The sequence below is a fragment of the Trachinotus anak genome, unplaced genomic scaffold (assembly GCF_046630095.1).
Source record: "Trachinotus anak isolate AG129_WGS33_773 ecotype Australia unplaced genomic scaffold, CSIRO_AGI_Tana_v1 ptg000008l, whole genome shotgun sequence".
In the NCBI taxonomy this organism is placed as follows: Eukaryota; Metazoa; Chordata; class Actinopteri; order Carangiformes; family Carangidae; genus Trachinotus; species Trachinotus anak.
The window spans coordinates 25,119,474-25,147,205 of NW_027273859.1; the positions used below are offsets into that span (position 1 = coordinate 25,119,474).

A 27,732-nucleotide genomic window follows, 5' to 3' on the forward strand; every position below is an offset into this window, starting at 1 on the left:
CGCACTTCACATCTTGAGAAGCGTCTCACACTGAAACACATCAATGATTGGAGGGGACTAAAAAAAATAATGAAATTAACTGTCCTTGTGAGTGTTTAATTCGTCCCGGATCATCTCCGCCAAGTTCACCACGACAAGAAGCAGAATGGGCGAATAATATGGAGGGCGAATGTTGTTTTTCTGTACGAACTAACAAGCTAACAAGCTAGCTAACGTTAGCTCCGTGCTCCCATAGCCAGCAGCATCAGTAGATGCCAATAATAAAAAGATATTAGGTCTCCAGGTAGGACTCAAGGAGAAATGTATTTTCTCTACACAATTATCGCGTCTTTAGTTTCCTTTTTCATTCTGAAATGGATGAAAAAGCGGAGGTATTGCACCGACCTGAAAAGACTCGATGGTAAAACAGTTCTTATTACAGGTAAATAAACATGTCTTGTTTATTGCAACAAATATCCCTAAATAACCTCGTGTGTTAATGGCCATTTTTGTTTAGATCATTGTGGTTTGGAATTATACAGTAAGGACAAATTACATTTATGCCAAACATCACTGCCTGTTGCCTAATATTACATCAAATTTAAGATTATTGCAGCCAGTGACTCTGCCGTCTTCTAAATGTCAAAAGACTCATGCGCACTAATACACGAATTTATAATTTTTATGTATATTTTTTGTTTTATTTTCAGGTGGGAATTCTGGGATTGGCAAGGAGACAGCTATTGCCTTGGCAATGAGAGGCGCCAGAGTCATCATTGCTTGCAGAGACCTGGACAAGGCTGAGAAGGCTGTGAGGGAGATCAAGTTCAAGGGTCACAGTCTTAATGTCCTTCACATGGAGCTGGATCTGGCCAACCTGCGCTCTGTAAGGGAATTCTGTAAGAGCTTCCTTCAGAGAGAGAAGAGGCTTGATATCCTGATCAATAATGCAGGTGAGGGGACTGTTGATGCCACAGAAAGAAGGAACAGGAAATGTGTTCCTTCGAATAGATAGCCTAGAAGTTCAACTGGCCAAGCGTTAATGTTTACCAACATTGCAAACAAGTTATATGGAGTTTTTCCCTTATCTGAATGGAGGGATAAAGGATGCTACATGTTGTACAAATTCAGAGGATCTATCAAGCAAAATTGTGATTTTGGGCTATACAAATAAAATGGACATGACTTGATATAAGGTTACATGGACTAAATAAATAAAGACTTACTGAACGTCTGCCTTTAAGTGGACTTAAAACCATTTTAAATAGCAATGAAATAAGTTTATATTTTGGCTAAGTACTTGAATCCTATATAACAATCTTTTTGAATGTTTCATGGAAATCCTTTTGTTTTGTTTTTTTCCACAAGAAAATCTATATAACTGGATTTAGTAATAAAGTAAATGTTACATTATTAACCAGAACAAATTCATTAAGATTCCTCTAAGGAAAAGTCTGTAGTGAAACCAGTCAATCTGTGGTCAAAGACAAAAGCAAATACCTGTTATTGGCTGGACAGTTTACATGTGAATAGTTAGTGTTAAATTGGATATACTAATGCACACACTCAAACACAAAGTGTGAATATGTATGCGTTTGTGGAGAAAAGCAGCATCAACTTAGATCCCCTTGTTTCTACTTTATCCACCTCATTGTTCTGAGGTCTTTCTCTGCCCTCTGGTTTGCTTCTTAAGGTATGCCCGGTGTCCTCGACTGGACGGACGACAGCTTCAGCATGTGTTTTGGCGTCAACCACTTAGGTCACTTCCTCCTCACCAATCTGCTGCTGCCTCGCCTGAAGGAATGTGCTCCCAGCCGGGTGGTCACCCTCACATGCTCCACCTACAAATACCAGAAGCTGGACTTTCAGGACCTCAACTACAACCTGCTGCCCTTCTTCACCTACTGCCGCAGCAAACTGGCCAACATCTACTTCAGCCAGGAACTGGCCCGCATCACAGAGGGGAAAGAAGTCACCTCCTGTGCTGTGCACCCTGGTAGGAGTTTGGTTTTTTTTTAATAAGAATTAATGAGACTTCTAAGTTGAAATCTCAGATATTAATACAGCTAGTCTTTAAAGTACAAGAATTAACAAGCATACAAAGGAACAGGAGAGGTCATCCAACTATTAAATCTGCCAGGCAAATGAAAACCTTGACAGTCAAACCACTGCACCATAAAATGTTTGCAAGGTTGTAATTGTAATGTACAGATATCTTTGCTTACATGTGTTGCTCCAGGTTTTGTCCAGAGTGGTTGGACATGCCACTACTCCATCCTGTTCCGGATGCTGATGCAGGTGATCATGTGGATGTTTTTTGTGCCGTGTGAGATCGGGGCTCAGACTGTCATCTACTGTGCTGTGTCAGATGAAGCTGCCAAACACAGTGGGGGTTACTTCGTAGACTGCCGACCCGCCACTCTGCGTCCTTTCGCGAGAGATGCTGGCGTGGCAAAAAAACTGTGGGAGGCCAGTGAGAGATTGGTGAAACTGGCCTGATGGTAGAAGCTGTGGAAACATTTTCTTTTGTGGTTTTATTTATTTTATTGTTCTTTTTTTGCTGTATTATTTATTTTCATATTTTCGAACCACTTTTGTTGTACATAATGCAGGTCTAAGATTTATTGTTCGTTGATGTGCCTGTGTATTTAAGAGTTGTTTTTTTTGTTTCCATCAACATGACTTCTTTTGTGCATCATCAGTATTTTTTGTGCACAAATAAAGGACTTTTCTTGGGAGTGTATATTGTTGTTTGATTAAGTTCCAGTTTTATTTTTTCATATACTTGTGTAACCTGATCTGATGTGGTGATTATTTCCTAAAACATGTTACATGAAAATGTGAAATTTGAGTTTTAACCTGGGTGTTTCTGTATGAACCAATTGTTTGCAATGTTATTGCTTTTTACTCTGTATATTTAATGATTTTTAGCTTGAAAGTATTTTTTTTACAGACAACAATTCTAAGCTCTTCTTGTGGACAGTTACCATAAAGTCTGTTCATTAAACAAACAGCAGCATCTGCTGGCAAGAAAATGGAACATCAGGAGTGAGTTGGTTGAAGAGAAGAAAGGAAGTGAAATTACTGAACAGAGCTGGGGCACCATTACAGGAAGCAGGATATGAATGCGTAACACTAAATAGACGGATTGCGATCTGTAATGCACAGGAACAAGGGTTTGGTGAGTTGTGCTGTTTAAATATAACCAAGACAGTAAGGAGATGGCTGAAAAGATTAGTCTTGTTGAAAGTTACCTGAGCTGCCATGTGTGTTCAGAGACGTTCAGAGATCCTGTGTCTCTGACCTGCAACCACAGCTTCTGTTCAAGCTGCCTGAAAAAATTCTGGGAACAAGCTGAAAACAAAAACTGTCCCATTTGTAAAAGAAAATCCTCAAAAGATTCTCCATTGATAAACTTTGCACTGAAGGAACTGGCTGATTCCTTTGCTGGGAGACAGAAATCTGGATCATCTGAGACTGAAAAAGAGGAGCAAAAACAAGAAGTAGTGTGTAGTAAACATCAAGAAGAGCCGAGATTATTCTGTAAGGATGAAGACAGAGCTGTGTGTCCTGTCTGTGAGTTTCCTCACCACAGGAGTCATATGGTTGTTCCTATAGAACAAGCAGTCAGTGACCTGAAGGAGCAGCTGAAATCTGACTTAAAGTCTCTACAGGACAAGAGGAACAAATACAAACAAGTGGAGGAAACATACAATGAAGTGATTCAACACTCCAAGAAGCAGCTGTTGTCCACAGAGAAGCAGATCAGAGCAGAGTTCAACAAGCTCCACCAGTTCCTGAAAGAGGAAGAGGAGTCCAGACTGGCAGCTCTGAGGGAGGAAGAGGAGCAGAAGGGGAAGACTATCAGCAGAGAGATGAAGAGGATTCAGGAGCAGATCTCCTCTCTGTCAGACAGTATCTGTGCTGTTGAAGAAGACCTGCAGAAACACAACGTGCCGTTCCTCAGCAGCTATAAACCCACTCAGACCAGAGCCAGAGCCCAGTGCTCACTGTCAGATCCACAGCTGCTCTCAGGAGCTCTGACAGATGTGGCCAAACACCTGGGCAACCTGTCCTTCAGAGTCTGGGAGAAGATGAAGGAGAAGGTCCACTTCAGTCCTGTCATTCTGGACCCAAACACTGCACACCCCTGGCTCCATCTGTCTGGTGATCTGACCAGTGCCAGATGTGGAGACACAAAGCAGCAGCTCCCTGACAATCCAGAGAGAATCACTAACGGTATAGAGGTTCTGGGCTCTGAAGGCTTCAGCTCAGGGAAACACAGCTGGGAGGTGGAGGTGGGAGACCATCCTGGCTGGACTGTGGGTTTGGTTAAAGAGTCAGTTGAAAGAAAGGAAGAAGTGTTGGTTTCACCAGAAAATGGAATCTGGTGTTTATTGCACCGCAGTGGAAAATACATCAATGTTGTTGGCAGAATTTTCACAGTGAAGAAGAGTCTCCAGAGGATCAGAGTCCAGCTGGACTATGACAGGGGGGAGGTGTCCTTCTATGACCCTGAAGACATGACTCACATCTACACTCACAGAGACACTTTCACTGAGAAACTCTTCCCATATTTTGGAGTTGGTCCAGCCGGTGATGCCAAAACCACTGATATCAAAATGTGTCCCTCTGAGATTTCTCTGTGATGTGTGCTAAAACATTTAGCTCGATAGCTTCTGTGGTCTGAAATGAATCATCCAGAAATATGTTAACGTACCAACATTGCTCTGATATACACGTATCCTGTCAGTCATGTATCTGCAGGAGAAACTCGTCCTTCTCAACCAAGGCTGCTGATGGTTAATTGATTTTGTTCAGTGGTACATGCAGCCAATTCACTCCGCTTTAAATACAATAAAAATCCATATTACTCACCCCCCCCCCCCCCCCCCCACCCCCACCCCCCAAAACCAGTCCAACAGTGTGATGTCATCAGTGGAGTGGGACTGTCTCCCCCGACAAACTCGATCCACAACATTGCCTGGTCCGCAGGCTTCATGGGCCGCTGTCTGTGGGGTTTGGAGAGCTTCCACCTCCACCGCCTCCAGGAAGTCGTCTTTGTTTAAAATGGCAATGTCCAGCACTTTGGCGACACCCCTCACTCTCATCCTGAAATGGGTTATCATCCTGGTCAGTTATTGACTTTTTATGTCCTGATCAGGCTGCTTTTTTTTTAATACAAATGTACTAACCCAGCAGTATTTGGGATTCAGCGTTAGAATAATTAAATGAGGGATATGAGAGAGCAGAGATCTGAGAGGTGTTGAATCTTCTTTCTCTTTATGCAATTTAATAAAATCGTGTTAGCCTGGCCTGTAGTTTGATTACAGTTGCTGTAAATGACAGAATAAAGTCAGTCACATGAGATGAAGTCGGTTTGTAGCAGGTTGGATAGTTTGTCCGGGTTTGTTTTTAATTTCTGTTGCACCTGATAATCTTTACAATCCCCATGTTGTTTGAGATAAACATCAGATCATGATAAAATACTACTGTACACATCTGGAATTTTCTGAGATCCTCAACAGTTCATCTGATCAAAATATGGTTTATTTCTAATTCTTTGTTGGAATCTCTATTGGTCGTTTCCTTGGCAACAACTATTCACAAACTGTGCAGCGAATGTTGTGTAACATCCTGGTCAAAGGTCGTCTTTCACAAGGTGATTTCATCTGAACAGACTGCAGCCTTCACGTTTTGGCACATTTGTTAGTTCAAATGAACAGAGACATGTCAGACTTTACAGCTTTTGCTAGTGATGATGAGAGACATGCTGCCAGGATGGAGGAGTTACATGAAATCCAACAACTCAAAGACTGTTGTGTTTTAGTGTCTTCTTCCTCTATTGGAATTAAGTCCAAATCATGTGATGTTCAACTGGACACTTTAAGGGAAATGTTAATATTAAACAAACTTCTGAGTCAGTCTGAACCACAATTTTCTTACTGCGTTGCGTTATAACTTTTATTTCTAATAAGTAGCACAGACATTGTTATTTTTAATGTTTCATTTGCGCTCCAGGAAGAGTAGCTGCAACAAGAATACGACCAAATCTAAATAGATAGCGAGACAAAGAGAGCTTCAGTCAAGTTTTATTGTGCCCTTCTTGGATTTACGTTAAAAGCTGAAGCCACAAATTAAGACAATAGGAAATCAGTGTTTCTAGGTATTTTGAGTTGAATGTAATGTTACTATTTTATGTTTAACTAAATGTTGAACCAAAACATTTTTAAAGCTGCACATTTCACCATTTCACCAATGAAATAAAAATAATTAAAAGCTTTTCTGTCTCTTCATTTGGTCCAAATGGATGTAATGAAAAGTGTTGTGCAGATATATAAGCTGAACATGTTTCCTGCTACAGTGATAGAAAAATAAAAATGTTGTTAAACTGGTTTGGTGTCAGTCAATCAAGAAGAAAATATGAAACTGGAGTTGACCTCCTGACAGCACCATCTGCTGGTGACAAAGCAACATGGCCGCATTTTACTGGTCACATGTTAACCATTGACAGAGGAGAAGAAAATGAAAGTAGATTTTGACATTGTTGAACAGAGCTGAGACGCCATCACAGGGTGTGAGATCTCTGCTGGGAAACACACGTTTGGATTATTTTTGAGAAATAAAGTGAAGAGACAGTAACTTGGTGAGTTTTGCTGCTGTTGCAGAGGAAATGGCTGAGAGAGCTCTCTTTGAAAATTACCTGAGCTGCCATGTGTGTTCAGAGACTTTCAGAGATCCTGTGTCTCTGAGCTGCAACCACAGCTTCTGTTCAAGCTGCCTGCATAAATTCTGGGAACAAGCTAAAAACAAAAACTGTCCCATTTGTAAAAGGAAATCCTCAAAGGATTTACCATCCTTAAACTTTTCTCTTAAAGAACTCGCTGACTCCTTTGCTAAGAGGCAGAACAATGGTTCACCTGAGACAGAGGAAGAGAAGGAGAAAGAGAAGGAGGAGGTGGTGTGTGACAAACACCCAGAAGTCCCTTATTGGTTCTGTGAGGATGAAGAAAGAGCTGTGTGTCCTGTCTGTGAGTTTCCTCTTCACCACGGTCACAAGGTGGTTCCTGTAGAACAAGCAGTCAGTGACCTGAAGGAGCAGCTGAAATCTGACTTAAAGTCTCTACAGGACAAGAGAGAGAAATATGAAGAGGTGGAGGAAACATACAAAGTAATGATTCCACACTCCAAGAAGCAGCTGTTGTCCACAGAGAAGCAGATCAGAGCAGAGTTCAACAAGCTCCACCAGTTCCTGAAAGAGGAAGAGGAGTCCAGACTGGCAGCTCTGAGGGAGGAAGAGGAGCAGAAGGGGAAGACTATCAGCAGAGAGATGAAGAGGATTCAGGAGCAGATCTCCTCTCTGTCAGACAGTATCTGTGCTGTTGAAGAAGACCTGCAGAAACACAACGTGCCGTTCCTCAGCAGCTATAAACCCACTCAGACCAGAGCCAGAGCCCAGTGCTCACTGTCAGATCCACAGCTGCTCTCAGGAGCTCTGACAGATGTGGCCAAACACCTGGGCAACCTGTCCTTCAGAGTCTGGGAGAAGATGAAGGAGAAGGTCCACTTCAGTCCTGTCATTCTGGACCCAAACACTGCACACCCCTGTCTCCATCTGTCTGATGATCTGACCAGTGTGAGATGTGGAGACACAAAGCAGCAGCTCCCTGACAATCCAGAGAGAAACACTAATTATACCCATATTCTCGGCTCTGAAGGCTTCAGCTCAGGGAAACACAGCTGGGAGGTGGAGGTGGGAGACCATCCTGTCTGGACTGTGGGTTTGGCTAAAGAGTCAGTTGACAGGAAGGGGAAGATATTTGTTTCACCAGAATATGGAGTCTGGTGTTTATCAAATCGCAGTGGAAAATACACCAATGTTGTTGGTGAGACTGTCACAGTGAAGAAGAGTCTCCAGAGGATCAGAGTCCAGCTGGACTATGACAGGGGGGAGGTGTCCCTCTACGACCCTGAAGACATGACTCACATCTACACTCACAGAGACACTTTCACTGAGAAACTCTTCCCATTTTTCAGTGTTGGAAAAGCTGGTGATGCCAAAACCACTGATATCAAAATGTGTCCCTCTGAGATTCTCTGTGATGTTCAGGGATGTTAGTTTTTCTATCGTGATGGTTTGAGGTTTATTACTCTCTAAACTCATCATCACACTTTACAGCCAACCGAGCTTCTCCACCTGCTCACCTGTCATTTAGTCTTTAAAACAGCTTTGATTTGCTGTGGAGGGTCACTCAAATATTTAGCTCCTTGTTTCTGTGCTCTGAAATCAATTATCCAGAATTGTGTTAATGTACAAAACTGAAAACTTGAACAACTCAACAACTGTTTTCAACTGAATCAGATCAGGTGATAAACTTTTATATAAATCAAGTCTGATTTTGAAATGATAAATTTTATTCTAATTTAACCACAGTGTAACATTTACTGCACTGACTGTGTCAAATACTTGTGTATTCATCATCATAATCATCTGTTTTAGTTTGTAAGATTTCTGATGGATTATTATTCTTTTGTTCTTCAGGAGAACTGATCTGTTGTTGAGGGTTTTTTTCTTTTTCTGTCTCTAGTGACATGAATTAAGTAAAGTGGGTTTTATCTTCATTTGTTTCCACTGAAAATCAATGTAAATATGTGACTACACAAACTGTTGTTTTTACATAAAAATCATTTAGTTATAGTTATGTTTCCTTTACTTCAGATTCCTTATTCTCAATCGATCACTGATATCAAACTCCATGGTACAAAACATTCCTTGAATGTTGGAGAACATACAGAATATTTCCAAAGCACAGAATGAGAAGCTAAAGCAAAAATGTAGTTTTAAAAAGGTGTTTGAAATATTCTGTCAAAATAGTTTGTGAGAACTTGAAGATTTTATGATAATTTCAGAACTTTTACCTTCAGAATTTTTTTAATTGAACATGTTTACACTGAAATGTAAATAACTGTTGACTGTCAGACATATTCTCTGTTTTATTTCTGTTTCATGTGAACCTCCTTCCTTGTTTTTCTTTCTTCATGTTAGAATAGCCTTGTGGGTTTTCTATGTGGTCAGCAAATATCCTGGTTAAAACATGAGTTCATTTGTCCTGAGTTACTTCTATCAATAAACTATTAAAGCTGTGCTGCAGTCTTACATGTCTGTACACACAGAAAGACAATGAATCTTCTATTTAAATGGTCATTTTATTGATAACACCTTAACACATTTTCTTGAAGTTAGAGAAACACGTGTAGCACGTAAGAGAACAAAGCAATAATCTGGAGAATCAGAGAACTAGAGGATTAATATTATTATACAGAAGAAACCCAAAGTGACAAACAGAGACAAAGGGAAACTAGAAAGAATGAGCAGCAGAGAAATGATTGAATAACTGTGCAGCCCTGATCAATAATCATCATGGAAGCTGGTTGTTATTCTACACTGATAAACTGCTGCTGTCTCTGACTGGATGGTCTGTTAGATTTGACACTAAAGTGAACTTATTGTGCAGCTACATTAGAAGCATCAATCCACCCTCCATCTGTGTGTGTTTGTGCTTCACTCTGTGTGACTGCGCCCCCTGCTGGAGCTCATTGACTCTCTGACCTGCCTCTGATCTGTCAGTGGGACTCTGGTGCTGCTCCTCAAAGAGACGTGCAGGCTCAGTGAAGCAGCGCTCACTCTTGGTGCCGATGGTCGACATGAGCTGCTCCTGTTCTCTCAGCTCTGTGCAAAAGGCAGAAAGTGCCACAGTCATTAATATAATCCCCCTTGTTATCATAATCATCTTCATTATATCATCTGGAGACAAAAACAGTGATATGCACTTAAAAAGCTGAGAAATTAGAGAGAGGTGGAGTATACCAGCATTCAGTAGAAAATGAGAAACCAAAGAAAAAGAAAAACACCAGGAAACAAGTGTCCTGTTGCTGCTATGCTGCTGTTTCTATTTTATTTTGAAGGAGTGTCATGTTTGGTTAGCACAATAAAGCATAACATAACCTTTGACCCTTTAGTATTACATCCAGGTCAATAATGAACATTACTATTGGATGGTACTGAAGAACAAAAGAACAACTCAGTGGTTCACCTTCATCTGAAATCTTTGTTTGAAAAGCTTTATCACTTAAAAAGGTGAAACTAAGTGATGAATGTCTGACTCTCAAAACTGCAAAATCTTACCTCTAACTTCCAGATTTAATGTCAACTCCTCACTCAGATAATTTCTTTCTGTTTCTGTGCTTTAGATTTATTTCAACAAAAATAAAGTTGATCGTTTCCATAGTACAGCATTTTTTTTCAACGCAGGAACAGTGTGATTATTATTATTATCATTATTATTCTGCTGACACTGAAGTTAGCTCTAATTCACAGTTTGTATTTCTTCATGCAGGGGAAACTGACGGAAACCTCATTTACAATATTGAACGACTGATTCTCTGCTTTTTTGCACCTCTTCCTGTTGTAAAGGGAGTTAGAAACTGTCCTTTAAACCTTGGTGCAAAAACCCAGTGTCAAAGTAGTGAATTTATTTTCATATTTCTGACATAAAGAAATGGAGATTTCACAGCTTTTTCCATGTCCAGACCACACTGACAAAACCTTTAAGACTCTACTGACAAAGGAAGACTGAAGTCTGGAGCTTGTTCCTTGGTGGAGAACAACAGCTGTCGTCCATTTAAAATCACAACAGGGTCCAAACAGCTTCTCAAACCACTGCTGCAGCGTAGTTCACTTTCTTATTCTCACCAACATTTACCAACATGTGGCTACAGATCTGTTTGTCCTCTGCGTGATTAGCTCATGACGTTGACGTACGCCATCACGTTTACGTGCAGGTGACGTAAGACAACATTGAGGCCTGTTGTATGCGGCTAAGCTAATCATGCTAGCAGTTATCAGAAGATGTGCACTCAGTCATATTGTGGTGAAAATTAGATTATTTAGAAAACACAGGTGGACAGAGAGGAAATAGACGATGCTACAAAAGTAGTTTGAGGGGTTTAGCATTATGAACTCTTTATTATCATTACTGCATTAATATCTAAGTAGCCTTTTACATTTGTAGTTTAAATTTAATGATACACTTTTGGGCAGTTTAATCTACAAAATCCTAAATATCATGAAGACATTTCTGAATATAGTTGAGTAATAAATGGTTTTATTTTTATATTCATTTCTTTAAAAATACTAATAATATTAAAAAGAAATATCTAACTTGAAATAAGACAGAATGAGGCAAGTTGAGACTCATGAACAAACTGTTTTAGAAAAGACTAGATCATGCATTAGAATATTCAAAAAAGACAAAAGACAATAAAGACTGCTGGGATCCATTTACCAAAAATGACCTGGACAATGTTTTATATTTCAGAAGCAGATATTTTGTATGAAAAACCTTTCCCTTCACAGGAGGATCTGGATGTGTTGAGGAGTGGACTCCAATGAGCTCCACCTGGAATTGGATATGGAGACTGGAGGTGAAGGGGATTGAGGGAGTTTGCAGAAATACGCAGTGAAATGACAGCAGAAGAGAAGAGAACAGAAAAGTTTGACAGCGACAACATGATTGGCTTGTTGAGATTGTGGTGAAATGTGATTGGTTACTGAAAACACCTGAAATCAGCTGATTACAAGACCTGGGGTGAGAGAGGGAGAGAGAGAGAAATGTGAATGAAGGAGGCATAAAGATAGTCTTCCTGTTTGAACTTGTGTTTAACTTCAGTAGTTAAATAAATGTAGTAAGAAGTACAATATTGTTCCTTGTAATGTAGCAAATTAGAAGTATAAAATATCAGGAAATGGAAATACTCAAGTAAAATACAAGCACCTCAAAACTGAATTTGTTACTTTCAACTGTGAGTATTTCATAGATGTGTAAACCTGTAACACAGGCACAGCACCACCTGGTGGGGAGTTAACAAATGACAGCTTCATTTCAGTCACCTCTCCACCCATAATACAGGTAAATGAAACTGAAAGCAGATGTGCAGTGTTGACCAGAACAGAGAGGAGGCCTTACATTACAGCTGGGATTTCTACTGAAGGACACTGATTCTGTGGATTGTATAAAGAAAGTGGAGAGGACTGAGTTTTGGTGAGTCTTGGAGTTAATTTAAAGAAATCTGAAAGGCAGAGGAAATGGCTGAGAAAATTGCTCTTTTTGAAAATTTCCTGAGCTGCCATGTGTGTTCAGAGACTTTCAGAGATCCTGTGTCTCTGAGCTGCAACCACAGCTTCTGTTCAAGCTGCCTGCATAAATTCTGGGAACAAGCTAAAAACAAAAACTGTCCCATTTGTAAAAGGAAATCCTCAAAGGATTATCCATCCTTAAACTTTTCTCTTAAAGAACTCGCTGACTCCTTTGCTAAGAGGCAGAACAATGGTTCACCTGAGACAGAGGAAGAGAAGGAGAAGGAGAAGGAGGAGGTGGTGTGTGACAAACACCCAGAAGTCCCTTATTGGTTCTGTGAGGATGAAGACAGAGCTGTGTGTCCTGTCTGTGAGTTTCCTCTTCACCAGAGTCACAAGGTGGTTCCTATAGAACAAGCAGTCAGTGACCTGAAGGAGCAGCTGAAATCTGACTTAAAGTCTCTGCAGGACAAGAGAGAGAAATATGAAGAGGTGGAGGAAACATACAAAGAAATGACTGAAGACTCCAAGAAGCAGCTGTTGTCCACAGAGAAGCAGATCAGAGCAGAGTTCAACAAGCTGCACCAGTTCCTGAAAGAGGAAGAGGAGTCCAGACTGGCAGCTCTGAGGGAGGAAGAGGAGCAGAAGGGGAAGACTATCAGCAGAGAGATGAAGAGGATTCAGGAGCAGATCTCCTCTCTGTCAGACAGTATCTGTGCTGTTGAAGAAGACCTGCAGAAACACAACGTGCCGTTCCTCAGCAGCTATAAACCCACTCAGACCAGAGCCAGAGCCCAGTGCTCACTGTCAGATCCACAGCTGCTCTCAGGAGCTCTGACAGATGTGGCCAAACACCTGGGCAACCTGTCCTTCAGAGTCTGGGAGAAGATGAAGGAGAAGGTCCACTTCAGTCCTGTCATTCTGGACCCAAACACTGCACACCCCTGGCTCCATCTGTCTGATGATCTGACCAGTGTGAGATGTGGAGACACAAAGCAGCAGCTCCCTGACAATCCAGAGAGATGCACTTACTTTGCAGAGGTTCTGGGCTCTGAAGGCTTCAGCTCAGGGAAACACAGCTGGGAGGTGGAGGTGGGAGACCTTCCTGCCTGGATTGTGGGTTTGGCTAAAGAGTTAGTTGACAGGAAGGGAGAGATATTTGTTTCACCAAAATATGGAATCTGGTGTTTATCAAATCGCAGTGGCAAATACACCAATGTTATTGGTAAGACTGTCACGGTGAAGAAGAGTCTCCAGAGGATCAGAGTCCAGCTGGACTATGACAGGGGGGAGGTGTCCTTCTACGACCCTGAAGACATGACTCGCATCTGCACTCACAGAGACACTTTCACTGAGAAACTCTTCCCATATTTTTGTGTTGTAAAAGCTGGTGATGCCAAAACCACTGATATCAAAATGTGTCCCTCTGAGATTCTCTGTGATGTTCAGGGATGTTAGTTTTTCTATCGTGATGGTTTGAGGTTTATTACTCTCTAAACTCATCATCACACTTTACAGCCAACCGAGCTTCTCCACCTGCTCACCTGTCATTTAGTCTTTAAAACAGCTTTGATTTGCTGTGGAGGGTCACTCAAATATTTAGCTCCTTGTTTCTGTGCTCTGAAATCAATTATCCAGAATTGTGTTAATGTACAAAACTGAAAACTTGAACAACTCAACAACTGTTTTCAACTGAATCAGATCAGGTGATAAAGTTTTATATAAATCAAGTCTGATTTTGAAATAATAACTTCGGCTGATCAGCAGAATTTTATTCTAATTTAACCACAGTGTAACATTTACTGCACTGACTGTGTCAAATACTTGTGTTTTTTTTTTATCATCATAATCATCAGTTTTAGTTTGTAAGATTTCTGATTGATTATTATTCTTTTGTTCTTCAGGAGAACTGATCTGTTGTTGAGGGTTTTTTTCTTTTTCTGTCTCTAGTGACATGAATTAAGTAAAGTGGGTTTTATCTTCATTTGTTTCCACTGAAAATCAATGTAAATACGTGACTACACAAACTGTTGTTTTTACATAAAAATCATTTAGTTATAGTTATGTTTCCTTTTATTCAGATTCCTTATTCTCAATCGATCACTGATATCAAACTCCATGGTACAAAACATTCCTTGAATGTTGGAGAACATACAGAATATTTCCAAAGCACAGAATGAGAAACTAAAGCAAAAATGTAGTTTTAAAAAGGTGTTTGAAATATTCTGTCAAAATAGTTTGTGAGAACTTGAAGATTTTATGATAATTTCATAACTTTTACCTTCAGAATTTTTTTAATTGAACATGTTCACACTGAAATGTAAATAACTGTTGACTGTCAGACATATTCTCTGTTTTATTTCTGTTTCATGTGAACCTCCTTCCTTGTTTTTCTTTCTTCATGTTAGAATAGCCTTGTGTGTTTTCTATGTGGTCAGCAAATATCCTGGTTAAAACATGAGTTCATTTGTCCTGAGTTACTTCTATCAATAAACTATTAAAGCTGTGCTGCAGTCTTACATGTCTGTACACACAGAAAGACAATGAATCTTCTATTTAAATGGTCATTTTATTGATAACACCTTAACACATTTTCTTGAAGTTAGAGAAACACGTGTAGCACGTAAGAGAACAAAGCAATAATCTGGAGAATCAGAGAACTAGAGGATTAATATTATTATACAGAAGAAACCCAAAGTGACAAACAGAGACAAAGGGAAACTAGAAAGAATGAGCAGCAGAGAAATGATTGAATAACTGTGCAGCCCTGATCAATAATCATCATGGAAGCTGGTTGTTATTCTACACTGATAAACTGCTGCTGTCTCTGACTGGATGGTCTGTTAGATTTGACACTAAAGTGAACTTATTGTGCAGCTACATTAGAAGCATCAATCCACCCTCCATCTGTGTGTGTTTGTGCTTCACTCTGTGTGACTGCGCCCCCTGCTGGAGCTCATTGACTCTCTGACCTGCCTCTGATCTGTCAGTGGGACTCTGGTGCTGCTCCTCAAAGAGACGTGCAGGCTCAGTGAAGCAGCGCTCACTCTTGGTGCCGATGGTCGACATGAGCTGCTCCTGTTCTCTCAGCTCTGTGCAAAAGGCAGAAAGTGCCACAGCCATTAATATAATCCCCCTCGTCGTCATAATCATCTTCATTATATCATCTGGAGACAAAAACAGTGATATGCACTTAAAAAGCTGAGAAAATAGAGAGAGGTGGAGTATACCAGCATTCAGTAGAAAATGAGAAACCAAAGAAAAAGAAAAACACCAGGAAACAAGTGTCCTGTTGCTGCTATGCTGCTGTTTCTATTTTATTTTGAAGGAGTGTCATGTTTGGTTAGCACAATAAAGCATAACATAACCTTTGACCCTTTAGTATTAAATCCAGGTCAATAATGAACATTACTATTGGATGGTACTGAAGTACAAAATAACAACTCAGTGGTTCACCTTCATCTGAAATCTTTGTTTGAAAAGCTTTATCACTTAAAAAGGTGAAATTAAGTGATGAATGTCTGACTCTCAAAACTGCAAAATCTTACCTCTAACTTCCAGATTTAATGTCAACTCCTCACTCAGATAATATCTTTCTGTTTCTGTGCTTTAGATTTATTTCAACAAAAATAAAGTTGATCGTTTCCATAGTACAGCTTTTTTTTTAAACGCAGGAACAGTGTGATTATTATTATTATCATTATTATTCTACTGACACTGAAGTTAGCTCTAATTCACAGTTTGTATTTCTTCATGCAGGGGAAACTGACGGAAACCTCACTTACAATATTGAACGACTGATTCTCTGCTTTTTTGCACCTCTTCCTGTTGTAAAGGGAGTTAGAAACTGTCCTTTAAACCTTGATGCAAAAACCCAGTGTCAAAGTAGTGAATTTATTTTCATATTTCTGACATAAAGAAATGGAGATTTCACAGCTTTTTCCATGTCCAGACCACACTGACAAAACCTTTAAGACTCTGCTGACAAAATGTCCTTGGAAGGTATTTTTTAATGGGTGACTGAAACATGGGTTGACGGATAAACTGAGTAATTACTCGACAGAAAACAGGAGTTTTCAGGGTCAAACACTCACCGCCTGTTGGCTTGAAGGAAGACTGAAGTCTGGAGCTTGTTCCTTGGTGGAGAACAACAGCTGTCGTCCATTTAAAATCACAACAGGGTCCAAACAGCTTCTCAAACCACTGCTGCAGCGTAGTTCACTTTCTTATTCTCACCAACATTTACCAACATGTGGCTACAGATCTGTTTGTCCTCTGCGTGATTAGCTCATGACGTTGACGTACGCCATCACGTTTACGTGCAGGTGACGTAAGACAACATTGAGGCCTGTTGTATGCGGCTAAGCTAATCATGCTAGCAGTTATCAGAAGATGTGCACTCAGTCATATTGTGGTGAAAATTAGATTATTTAGAAAACACAGGTGGACAGAGAGGAAATAGACGATGCTACAAAAGTAGTTTGAGGGGTTTAGCATTATGAACTCTTTATTATCATTACTGCATTAATATCTAAGTAGCCTTTTACATTTGCAGTTTAAATTTAATGATACACTTTTGGGCAGTTCAATCTACAAAATCCTAAATATCATGAAGACATTTCTGAATATAGTTGAGTAATAAATGGTTTTATTTTTATATTCATTTCTTTAAAAATACTAATAATATTAAAAAGAAATATCTAACTTGAAATAAGACAGAATGAGGCAAGTTGAGACTCATGAACAAACTGTTTTAGAAAAGACTAGATAATGCATTAGAATATTCAAAAAAGACAAAAGACAATAAAGACTGCTGGGATCCATTTACCAAAAATGACCTGGACAATGTTTTATATTTCAGAAGCAGATATTTTGTATGAAAAACCTTTCCCTTCACAGGAGGATCTGGATGTGTTGAGGAGTGGACTCCAATGAGCTCCACCTGGAACTGGATATGGAGACTGGAGGTGAAGGGGATTGAGGGAGTTTGCAGAAATACGCAGTGAAATGACAGCAGAAGAGAAGAGAACAGAAAAGTTTGACAGCGACAACATGATTGGCTTGTTGAGATTGTGGTGAAATGTGATTGGTTACTGAAAACACCTGAAATCAGCTGATTACAAGACCTGGGGTGAGAGAGGGAGAGAGAGAGAAATGTGAATGAAGGAGGCATAAAGATAGTCTTCCTGTTTGAACTTGTGTTTAACTTCAGTAGTTAAATAAATGTAGTAAGAAGTACAATATTGTTCCTTGTAATGTAGCAAATTAGAAGTATAAAATATCAGGAAATGGAAATACTCAAGTAAAATACAAGCACCTCAAAACTGAATTTGTTACTTTCAACTGTGAGTATTTCATAGATGTGTAAACCTGTAACACAGGCACAGCACCACCTGGTGGGGAGTTAACAAATGACAGCTTCATTTCAGTCACCTCTCCACCCATAATACAGGTAAATGAAACTGAAAGCAGATGTGCAGTGTTGACCAGAACAGAGAGGAGGCCTTACATTACAGCTGGGATTTCTACTGAAGGACACTGATTCTGTGGATTGTATCAAGAAAGTGGAGAGGACTGAGTTTTGGTGAGTCTTGGAGTTAATTTAAAGAAATCTGAAAGGCAGAGGAAATGGCTGAGAAAATTGCTCTTTTTGAAAATTTCCTGAGCTGCCATGTGTGTTCAGAGACTTTCAGAGATCCTGTGTCTCTGAGCTGCAACCACAGCTTCTGTTCAAGCTGCCTGCATAAATTCTGGGAACAAGCTAAAAACAAAAACTGTCCCATTTGTAAAAGGAAATCCTCAAAGGATTATCCATCCTTAAACTTTTCTCTTAAAGAACTCGCTGACTCCTTTGCTAAGAGGCAGAACTATGGTTCACCTGAGACAGAGGAAGAGAAGGAGAAAGAGAAGGAGGAGGTGGTGTGTGACAAACACCCAGAAGTCCCTTATTGGTTCTGTGAGGATGAAGACAGAGCTGTGTGTCCTGTCTGTGAGTTTCCTCTTCACCAGAGTCACAAGGTGGTTCCTGTAGAACAAGCAGTCAGTGACCTGAAGGAGCAGCTGAAATCTGACTTAAAGTCTCTACAGGACAAGAGAGAGAATTATGAAGAGGTGGAGGAAACATACAAAGAAATGATTCAACACTCCAAGAAGCAGCTGTTGTCCACAGAGAAGCAGATCAGAGCAGAGTTCAACAAGCTGCACCAGTTCCTGAAAGAGGAAGAGGAGTCCAGACTGGCAGCTCTGAGGGAGGAAGAGGAGCAGAAGGGGAAGACTATCAGCAGAGAGATGAAGAGGATTCAGGAGCAGATCTCCTCTCTGTCAGACAGTATCTGTGCTGTTGAAGAAGACCTGCAGAAACACAACGTGCCGTTCCTCAGCAGCTATAAACCCACTCAGACCAGAGCCAGAGCCCAGTGCTCACTGTCAGATCCACAGCTGCTCTCAGGAGCTCTGACAGATGTGGCCAAACACCTGGGCAACCTGTCCTTCAGAGTCTGGGAGAAGATGAAGGAGAAGGTCCACTTCAGTCCTGTCATTCTGGACCCAAACACTGCAAACCCCTGGCTCCATCTGTCTGATAATCTGACCAGTGTGAGACAGGGAGACACTTATCAGCAGCTCCCTGACAATCCAGAGAGATGCACTAATGGTGCAACTGTTCTGGGCTCTGAAGGCTTCAGCTCAGGGAAACACAGCTGGGAGGTGGAGGTGGGAGACCATCCTGGCTGGAACGTGGGTTTGGTTAAAGAGTCAGTTGACAGGAAGGGAAAACGAAAAGCTTCACCAGAATATGGAGTCTGGTGTTTATCACATGATGATGGAAAACACACCAATGTTGTTGGTGAGACTGTCACAGTGAAGAAGAGTCTCCAGAGGATCAGAGTCCAGCTGGACTATGACAGGGGGGAGGTGTCCTTCTACGACCCTGAAGACATGACTCACATCTGCACTCACAGAGACACTTTCACTGAGAAACTCTTCCCATATTTTTGTGTTGGAGAAGCTGGTGATGCCAAAACCACTGATATCAAAATGTGTCCCTCTGAGATTCTCTGTGATGTTCAGGGATGTTAGTTTTTCTATCGTGATGGTTTGAGGTTTATTACTCTCTAAACTCATCATCACACTTTACAGCCAACCGAGCTTCTCCACCTGCTCACCTGTCATTTAGTCTTTAAAACAGCTTTGATTTGCTGTGGAGGGTCACTCAAATATTTAGCTCCTTGTTTTTGTGCTCTGAAATCAATTATCCAGAATTGTGTTAATGTACAAAACTGAAAACTGAATCAGGTGATAAAGTTTTATATAAATCAAGTCTGATTTTGAAATAATAACTTCGGCTGATCAGCAGAATTTTATTCTAATTTAACCACAGTGTAACATTTACTGCACTGACTGTGTCAAATACTTGTGTGATGTTTTTTTTATCATCATAATCATCTGTTTTAGTTTGTAAGATTTCTGATTGATTATTATTCTTTTGTTCTTCAGGAGAACTGATCTGTTGTTGAGGGTTTTTTCTTTTTCTGTCTCTAGTGACATGAATTAAGTAAAGTGGGTTTTATCTTCATTTGTTTCCACTGAAAATCAATGTAAATGGGTGACTACACAAACTGTTGTTTTTACATAAAAATCATTTAGTTATAGTTATGTTTCCTTTACTTCAGATTCCTTATTCTCAATCGATCACTGATATCAAACTCCATGGTACAAAACATTCCTTGAATGTTGGAGAACATACAGAATATTTCCAAAGCACAGAATGAGAAACTTAAGCAAAAATGTAGTTTTAAAAAGGTGTTTGAAATATTCTGTCAAAATAGTTTGTGAGAACTTGAACATGAAGATTTTATGATAATTTTATAACTTTTATCTTCAGAATTTTTTAATTGAACATGTTTATACTGAAACGTAAATAACTGTTGACTGTCAGACATATTCTATGTTTATTTCTGTTTCATGTGAATCTCCTTCCTTGTTTTTTTTCTTCATCTTCGAATAAATTTGTGTGTTTTCTATGTGGTCAGCAAATATCCTGGTTAAAACATGAGTTCATTTGTCCTCAGTTACTTCTATCAATAAACTATTAAAGCTGTGCTGCAGTCTCACATGTCTGTACACACAGAAAGACAATGAATCTTCTATTTAAAGGGTCATTTTATTGATAACACCTTAACACATTTTCTTGAAGTTAGAGAAACACATGTAGCACGTAAGAGAACAGAGCAATAATCTGAAGAATCAGAGAACTAGAGGATTAATATTATTATCCAGAAGAAACCCAAACTGACAAACAGAGACAAAGGGAAACTAGAAAGAGCCAGCTGCAGAGAAATGATTGAATAACTGTGCAGCCCTGATCAATAATCATCATGGAAGCTGGTTGTTATTCTACACTGATAAACTGCTGTTGTCTCTGACTGGATGGTCTGTTAGATTTGACACTAAAGTGAACTTATTGTGCAGCTACATTAGAAGCATCAATCCACCCTCCACCTGTGTGTGTTTGTGCTTCACTCTGTGTGACTGCGCCCCCTGCTGGAGCTCATTGACTCTCTGACCTGCCTCTGATCTGTCAGTGGGACTCTGGTGCTGCTCCTCAAAGAGACGTGCAGGCTCAGTGAAGCAGCGCTCACTCTTGGTGCCGATGGTCAACATGAGCTGCTCCTGTTCTCTCAGCTCTGTGCAAAAGGCAGAAAGTGCCACAGCCATTAATATAATCCCCCTCGTCATCATAATCATCTTCATTATATCATCTGGAGAAAAAATAGTGATATGCACTTAAAAGCTGAGAAATTAGAGAAAGGTGGAGTATACCAGCATTCAGTAGAAACTGAGAAACCAAAGAAAAAGAAAAACACCAAGAAACAAGTGTCCTGTTGCTGCTATGCTGCTGTTTCTATTTTATTTTGAAGGAGTGTCATGTTTGGTTGGCACAATAAAGCATAACATAAGCTTTGACCCTTTAGTATTACATCCAGGTCAATAATGAACATTACTATTGGATGGTAGAGAAGTACAAAATAACAACTCAGTGGTTCACCTTCAATTTGAAATCTTTGTTTGAAAAGCTTTATCACTTAAAAAGGTGAAATGAAGTGATGAATGTCTGACTCTCAAAACTGCAAAATCTTACCTCTAACTTCCAGATTTAATGACAACTCCTCACTCAGATAATTTCTTTCTGTTTCTGTGCTTTATATTTATTTCAACAAAAATAAAGTAATAATTTCCATAGTACAGCATTTTTTTTAAACGCAGGAACAGTGTGATTATTATTATTATCATTATTATTCTGCTGACACTGAAGTTAGCTCTAATTCACAGTTTGTATTTCTTCATACAGGGGAAACTGACGGAAACCTCATTTACAATATTGAACGACTGATTCTCTGCTTTTTTGCACCTCTTCCTGTTGTAAAGGGAGTTAGAAACTGTCCTTTAAACCTTGATGCAAAAACCCAGTGTCAAAGTAGTGAATTTATTTTCATATTTCTGACATAAAGAAATTGAGATTTCACAGCTTTTTCCATGTCCAGACCACACTGACAAAACCTTTAAGACTCTGCTGACAAAATGTCCTTGGAAGGTATTTTTTAATGGGTGACTGAAACATGGGTTGACGGATAAACTGAGTAATTACTCGACAGAAAACAGGAGTTTTCAGGGTCAAACACTCACCGCCTGTTGGCTTGAAGGAAGACTGAAGTCTGGAGCTTGTTCCTTGGTGGAGAACAACAGCTGTTGTCCATTTAAAATCACAACAGGGTCCAAACAGCTTCTCAAACCACTGCTGCAGTGTAATTCACTTTCTTATTCTCACCAACATTTACCAACATGTGGCTACAGATCTGTTTGTCCTCTGCGTGATTAGCTCATGACGTTGACGTACGCCATCACGTTTACGTGCAGGTGACGTAAGACAACATTGAGGCCTGTTGTATGCGGCTAAGCTAATCATGCTAGCAGTTATCAGAAGATGTGCACTCAGTCATATTGTGGAGAAAATTAGATTATTTAGAAAACACAGGTGGACAGAGAGGAAATAGACGATGCTACAAAAGTAGTTTGAGGGGTTTAGCATTATGAACTCTTTATTATCATTACTGCATTAATATCTAAGTAGCCTTTTACATTTGCAGTTTAAATTTAATGATACACTTTTGGGCAGTTCAATCTACAAAATCCTAAATATCATGAAGACATTTCTGAATATAGTTGAGTAATAAATGGTTTTATTTTTATATTCATTTCTTTAAAAATACTAATAATATTAAAAAGAAATATCTAACTTGAAATAAGACAGAATGAGGCAAGTTGAGACTCATGAACAAACTGTTTTAGAAAAGACTAGATCATGCATTAGAATATTCAAAAAAGACAAAAGACAATAAAGACTGCTGGGATCCATTTACCAAAAATGACCTGGACAATGTTTTATATTTCAGAAGCAGATATTTTGTATGAAAAACCTTTCCCTTCACAGGAGGATCTGGATGTGTTGAGGAGTGGACTCCAATGAGCTCCACCTGGAACTGGATATGGAGACTGGAGGTGAAGGGGATTGAGGGAGTTTGCAGAAATACGCAGTGAAATGACAGCAGAAGAGAGGAGAACAGAAAAGTTTGACAGCGACAACATGATTGGCTTGTTGAGATTGTGGTGAAATGTGATTGGTTACTGAAAACACCTGAAATCAGCTGATTACAAGACCTGGGGTGAGAGAGGGAGAGAGAGAGAAATGTGAATGAAGGAGGCATAAAGATAGTCTTCCTGTTTGAACTTGTGTTTAACTTCAGTAGTTAAATAAATGTAGTAAGAAGTACAATATTGTTCCTTGTAATGTAGCAAATTAGAAGTATAAAATATCAGGAAATGGAAATACTCAAGTAAAATACAAGCACCTCAAAACTGAATTTGTTACTTTCAACTGTATTTCATAGATGTGTAAACCTGTAACACAGGCACAGCACCACCTGGTGGGGAGTTAACAAATGACAGTTTCATTTCAGTCACCTCTCCACCCACAACACAAGTAAATGAAACTGAAAGCAGATGTGCAGTGTTGACCAGAACAGAGAGGAGGCCTTACATTACAGCTGGGATTTCTACTGAAGGACACTGATTCTGTGGATTGTATAAAGAAAGTGGAGAGGACTGAGTTTTGGTGAGTCTTGGAGTTAATTTAAAGAAATCTGAAAGGCAGAGGAAATGGCTGAGAAAATTGCTCTTTTTGAAAGTTACCTGAGCTGCCATGTGTGTTCAGAGACTTTCAGAGATCCTGTGTCTCTGAGCTGCAACCACAGCTTCTGTTCAAGCTGCCTGCATAAATTCTGGGAACAAGCTAAAAACAAAAACTGTCCCATTTGTAAAAGGAAATCCTCAAAGGATTATCCATCCTTAAACTTTTCTCTTAAAGAACTCGCTGACTCCTTTGCTAAGAGGCAGAACAATGGTTCACCTGAGACAGAGGAAGAGAAGGAGAAGGAGAAGGAGGAGGTGGTGTGTGACAAACACTCAGAAGTCCCTTATTGGTTCTGTGAGGATGAAGACAGAGCTGTGTGTCCTGTCTGTGAGTTTCCTCTTCACCAGAGTCACAAGGTGGTTCCTATAGAACAAGCAGTCAGTGACCTGAAGGAGCAGCTGAAATCTGACTTAAAGTCTCTACAGGACAAGAGAGAGAAATATGAAGAGGTGGAGGAAACATACAAAGAAATGATTCAACACTCCAAGAAGCAGCTGTTGTCCACAGAGAAGCAGATCAGAGCAGAGTTCAACAAGCTGCACCAGTTCCTGAAAGAGGAAGAGGAGTCCAGACTGGCAGCTCTGAGGGAGGAAGAGGAGCAGAGGAGGAAGACTATCAGCAGAGAGATGAAGAGGATTCAGGAGCAGATCTCCTCTCTGTCAGACAGTATCTGTGCTGTTGAAGAAGACCTGCAGAAACACAACGTGCCGTTCCTCAGCAGCTATAAACCCACTCAGACCAGAGCCAGAGCCCAGTGCTCACTGTCAGATCCACAGCTGCTCTCAGGAGCTCTGACAGATGTGGCCAAACACCTGGGCAACCTGTCCTTCAGAGTCTGGGAGAAGATGAAGGAGAAGGTCCACTTCAGTCCTGTCATTCTGGACCCAAACACTGCAAACCGATGGCTCCATCTGTCTGATGATCTGACCAGTGTGAGAAATGGAGACACAAAGCAGCAGCTCCCTGACAATCCAGAGAGAAACACTAAGTATGCAAAGGTTCTGGGCTCTGAAGGCTTCAGCTCAGGGAAACACAGCTGGGAGGTGGAGGTGGGAGACCTTCCTGTCTGGACTGTGGGTTTGGTTAAAGAGTCAGTTGACAGGAAGGGGAAGAGATTTGTTTCACCAAAATATGGACTCTGGTGTTTATTACATCGCAGTGGAAAATACACCAATGGTCTTTCTAAGACTGTCAGAGTGAAGAAGAGTCTCCAGAGGATCAGAGTCCAGCTGGACTATGACAGGGGGGAGGTGTCCTTCTACAACCCTGAAGACATGACTCACATCTACACTCACAGAGACACTTTCACTGAGAAACTCTTCCCATTTTTCAGTGTTGGAAAAGCTGGTGATGCCAAAACCACTGATATCAAAATGTGTCACTCTGAGATTCTCTGTGATGTTCAGGGATGTTAGTTTTTCTATCGTGATGGTTTGAGGTTTATTACTCTCTAAACTCATCATCACACTTTACAGCCAACCGAGCTTCTCCGCCTGCTCACCTGTCATTTAGTCTTTAAAACAGCTTTGATTTGCTGTGGAGGGTCACTCAAATATTTAGCTCCTTGTTTCTGTGCTCTGAAATCAATTATCCAGAATTGTGTTAATGTACAAAACTGAAAACTTGAACAACTCAACAACTGTTTTCAACTGAATCAGATCAGGTGATAAACTTTTATATAAATCAAGTCTGATTTTGAAATAATAACTTCGGCTGATCAGCAGAAGTTTATTCTAATTTAACCACAGTGTAACATTTACTGCACTGACTGTGTCAAATACTTGTGTGATGTCTTTTTTTATCATCATAATCATCAGTTTTAGTTTGTAAGATTTCTGATTGATTATTATTCTTTTGTTCTTCAGGAGAACTGATCTGTTGTTGAGGGTTTTTTCTTTTTCTGTCTCTAGTGACATGAATTAAGTAAAGTGGGTTTTATCTTCATTTGTTTCCACTGAAAATCAATGTAAATGGGTGACTACACAAACTGTTGTTTTTACATAAAAATCATTTAGTTATAGTTATGTTTCCTTTACTTCAGATTCCTTATTCTCAATCGATCACTGATATCAAACTCCATGGTACAAAACATTCCTTGAATGTTGGAGAACATACAGAATATTTCCAAAGCACAGAATGAGAAACTTAAGCAAAAATGTAGTTTTAAAAAGGTGTTTGAAATATTCTGTCAAAATAGTTTGTGAGAACTTGAACATGAAGATTTTATGATAATTTTATAACTTTTATCTTCAGAATTTTTTTAATTGAACATGTTTACACTGAAACGTAAATAACTGTTGACTGTCAGACATATTCTATGTTTATTTCTGTTTCATGTGAATCTCCTTCCTTGTTTTTTTTCTTCATCTTCGAATAAATTTGTGTGTTTTCTATGTGGACAGCAAATATCCTGGTTAAAACATGAGTTCATTTGTCCTGAGTTACTTCTATCAATAAACTATTCAAGCTGTGCTGCAGTCTTACATGTCTGTACACACAGAAAGACAATGAATCTTCTATTTAAAGGGTCATTTTATTGATAACACCTGAACACATTTTCTTGAAGTTAGAGAAACACGTGTAGCACGTAAGAGAACAGAGCAATAATCTGAAGAATCAGAGAACTAGAGGATTAATATTATTATCCAGAAGAAACCCAAAGTGACAAACAGAGACAAAGGGAAACTAGAAAGAGCCAGCTGCAGAGAAATGATTGAATAACTGTGCAGCCCTGATCAATAATCATCATGGAAGCTGGTTGTTATTCTACACTGATAAACTGCTGCTGTCTCTGACTGGATGGTCTGTTAGATTTGACACTAAAGTGAACTTATTGTGCAGCTACATTAGAAGCATCAATCCACCCTCCGTGTGTGTGTTTGTGCTTCACTCTGTGTGACTGCGCCCCCTGCTGGAGCTCATTGACTCTCTGACCTGCCTCTGATCTGTCAGTGGGACTCTGGTGCTGCTCCTCAAAGAGACGTGCAGGCTCAGTGAAGCAGCGCTCACTCTTGGTGCCGATGGTCAACATGAGCTGCTCCTGTTCTCTCAGCTCTGTGCAAAAGGCAGAAAGTGCCACAGCCATTAATATAATCCCCCTCGTCATCATAATCATCTTCATTATATCATCTGGAGAAAAAATAGTGATATGCACTTAAAAGCTGAGAAAATAGAGAAAGGTGGAGTATACCAGCATTCAGTAGAAAATGAGAAACCAAAGAAAAAGAAAAACACCAAGAAACAAGTGTCCTGTTGCTGCTATGCTGCTGTTTCTATTTTATTTTGAAGGAGTGTCATGTTTGGTTGGCGCAATAAAGCATAACATAACCTTTGACCCGTTAGTATTACATCCAGGTCAATAATGAACATTACTCTAGGATGGTACTGAAGAACAAAAGAACAACTCAGTGGTTCACCTTCATCTGAAATCTTTGTTTGAAAAGCTTTATCACTTAAAAAGGTGAAATGAAGTGATGAATGTCTGAATCTCAAAACTGCATAATCTGACCTCTAACTTCCAGATTTAATGTCGACTCCTCACTCAGATAATATCTTTCTGTTTCTGTGCTTTAGATTTATTTCAACAAAAATAAAGTAATAATTTCCATAGTACAGCATTTTTTTTAAAATGCAGGAACAGTGTGATTATTATTATTATCATTATTATTCTGCTGACACTGAAGTTAGCTCTAATTCACAGTTTGTATTTCTTCATGCAGGGGAAACTGACGGAAACCTCATTTACAATATTGAACGACTGATTCTCTGCTTTTTTGCACCTCTTCCTGTTGTAAAGGGAGTTAGAAACTGTCCTTTAAACCTTGGTGCAAAAACCCAGTGTCAAAGTAGTGAATTTATTTTCATATTTCTGACATAAAGAAATGGAGATTTCACAGCTTTTTCCATGTCCAGACCACACTGACAAAACCTTTAAGACTCTACTGACAAAGGAAGACTGAAGTCTGGAGCTTGTTCCTTGGTGGAGAACAACAGCTGTCGTCCATTTAAAATCACAACAGGGTCCAAACAGCTTCTCAAACCACTGCTGCAGCGTAGTTCACTTTCTTATTCTCACCAACATTTACCAACATGTGGCTACAGATCTGTTTGTCCTCTGCGTGATTAGCTCATGACGTTGACGTACGCCATCACGTTTACGTGCAGGTGACGTAAGACAACATTGAGGCCTGTTGTATGCGGCTAAGCTAATCATGCTAGCAGTTATCAGAAGATGTGCACTCAGTCATATTGTGGTGAAAATTAGATTATTTAGAAAACACAGGTGGACAGAGAGGAAATAGACGATGCTACAAAAGTAGTTTGAGGGGTTTAGCATTATGAACTCTTTATTATTATTACTGCATTAATA

The 27,732-nt window shown here is 39.8% G+C and overlaps 7 protein-coding genes across 11 annotated transcripts; 6 read left to right on the forward strand and 1 right to left on the reverse strand.

Moving 5' to 3' along the window:
• Positions 1 to 10: 10 nt before the first annotated feature.
• On the forward strand, positions 11 to 2,722 carry LOC139624552 (retinol dehydrogenase 14). The gene is made up of 4 exons (XM_071483774.1): positions 11 to 421; positions 690 to 932; positions 1,673 to 1,975; positions 2,219 to 2,722. Exons 1-4 carry the CDS (start codon positions 301 to 303, stop codon positions 2,476 to 2,478), a joined length of 927 nt encoding a protein of 308 aa, XP_071339875.1. The 5' UTR covers positions 11 to 300; the 3' UTR covers positions 2,479 to 2,722.
• Positions 2,723 to 2,854: 132 nt separating this feature from the next.
• LOC139624551 (nuclear factor 7, ovary-like) lies at positions 2,855 to 6,374 on the forward strand. The gene has a single exon (XM_071483773.1). It carries the CDS (start codon positions 3,201 to 3,203, stop codon positions 4,626 to 4,628), a length of 1,428 nt encoding a protein of 475 aa, XP_071339874.1. The 5' UTR covers positions 2,855 to 3,200; the 3' UTR covers positions 4,629 to 6,374.
• Positions 6,375 to 6,507: 133 nt separating this feature from the next.
• LOC139624550 (nuclear factor 7, brain-like) lies at positions 6,508 to 9,162 on the forward strand. Its single transcript, XM_071483772.1, has one exon. It carries the CDS (start codon positions 6,653 to 6,655, stop codon positions 8,096 to 8,098), a length of 1,446 nt encoding a protein of 481 aa, XP_071339873.1. The 5' UTR covers positions 6,508 to 6,652; the 3' UTR covers positions 8,099 to 9,162.
• A 5-nt stretch (positions 9,163 to 9,167) lies between these two features.
• On the reverse strand, positions 9,168 to 26,878 carry LOC139624553 (trichohyalin-like). Of its 5 annotated transcripts, none has more exons than XM_071483776.1 (4): positions 26,298 to 26,878; positions 20,680 to 20,799; positions 15,088 to 15,207; positions 9,168 to 9,709 (listed from the first exon to the last, which is right to left on the reverse strand). In XM_071483776.1, the coding sequence occupies exons 1-4, from the start codon at positions 26,482 to 26,484 to the stop codon at positions 9,495 to 9,497; spliced, it is 642 nt and encodes a 213-aa protein (XP_071339877.1). In that variant the 5' UTR covers positions 26,485 to 26,878; the 3' UTR covers positions 9,168 to 9,494. The 5 variants fall into 5 exon arrangements, 2 of the variants coding, with proteins under 2 accessions (XP_071339877.1, XP_071339878.1); XM_071483777.1 differs by lacking the exon at positions 26,298 to 26,878 and adding an exon at positions 21,800 to 22,201 and having other exon boundaries at positions 20,680 to 20,874; XR_011691669.1 differs by lacking the exons at positions 9,168 to 9,709; positions 20,680 to 20,799; positions 26,298 to 26,878 and adding an exon at positions 16,210 to 16,626 and having other exon boundaries at positions 14,666 to 15,207.
• Positions 12,042 to 14,659, forward strand: LOC139624547 (nuclear factor 7, brain-like). Its single transcript, XM_071483769.1, has one exon. The coding sequence runs from the start codon at positions 12,125 to 12,127 to the stop codon at positions 13,571 to 13,573; it is 1,449 nt and encodes a 482-aa protein (XP_071339870.1). The 5' UTR covers positions 12,042 to 12,124; the 3' UTR covers positions 13,574 to 14,659.
• Positions 17,744 to 20,214, forward strand: LOC139624546 (nuclear factor 7, brain-like). The gene has a single exon (XM_071483768.1). It carries the CDS (start codon positions 17,744 to 17,746, stop codon positions 19,190 to 19,192), a length of 1,449 nt encoding a protein of 482 aa, XP_071339869.1. The 3' UTR covers positions 19,193 to 20,214.
• Positions 23,087 to 25,834, forward strand: LOC139624549 (nuclear factor 7, brain-like). The gene has a single exon (XM_071483771.1). It carries the CDS (start codon positions 23,330 to 23,332, stop codon positions 24,776 to 24,778), a length of 1,449 nt encoding a protein of 482 aa, XP_071339872.1. The 5' UTR covers positions 23,087 to 23,329; the 3' UTR covers positions 24,779 to 25,834.
• Positions 26,879 to 27,732: the final 854 nt, after the last annotated feature.

Excerpts from the sequence above, each read along its gene's own strand:
- LOC139624552 (XM_071483774.1), top strand. The coding sequence starts at position 301 with ATGTATTTTCTCTACACAATTATCGCGTCTTTAGTTTCCTTTTTCATT. Across the intron at positions 422-689 it reads TAAAACAGTTCTTATTACAG|GTGGGAATTCTGGGATTGGC; the intron begins GTAAATAAACAT and ends TTTTATTTTCAG. Across the intron at positions 933-1,672 it reads TATCCTGATCAATAATGCAG|GTATGCCCGGTGTCCTCGAC; the intron begins GTGAGGGGACTG and ends TTGCTTCTTAAG.
- LOC139624551 (XM_071483773.1), top strand. The coding sequence starts at position 3,201 with ATGGCTGAAAAGATTAGTCTTGTTGAAAGTTACCTGAGCTGCCATGTG.
- LOC139624550 (XM_071483772.1), top strand. The coding sequence starts at position 6,653 with ATGGCTGAGAGAGCTCTCTTTGAAAATTACCTGAGCTGCCATGTGTGT.
- LOC139624547 (XM_071483769.1), top strand. The coding sequence starts at position 12,125 with ATGGCTGAGAAAATTGCTCTTTTTGAAAATTTCCTGAGCTGCCATGTG.
- LOC139624546 (XM_071483768.1), top strand. The coding sequence starts at position 17,744 with ATGGCTGAGAAAATTGCTCTTTTTGAAAATTTCCTGAGCTGCCATGTG.
- LOC139624549 (XM_071483771.1), top strand. The coding sequence starts at position 23,330 with ATGGCTGAGAAAATTGCTCTTTTTGAAAGTTACCTGAGCTGCCATGTG.
- LOC139624553 (XM_071483776.1), bottom strand. The coding sequence starts at position 26,484 with ATGAAGATGATTATGATGACGAGGGGGATTATATTAATGGCTGTGGCA. Across the intron at positions 20,800-26,297 it reads CACTGACAGATCAGAGGCAG|AGCTGAGAGAACAGGAGCAG; the intron begins GTCAGAGAGTCA and ends CCTTTTGCACAG. Across the intron at positions 9,710-15,087 it reads CACTGACAGATCAGAGGCAG|AGCTGAGAGAACAGGAGCAG; the intron begins GTCAGAGAGTCA and ends CCTTTTGCACAG.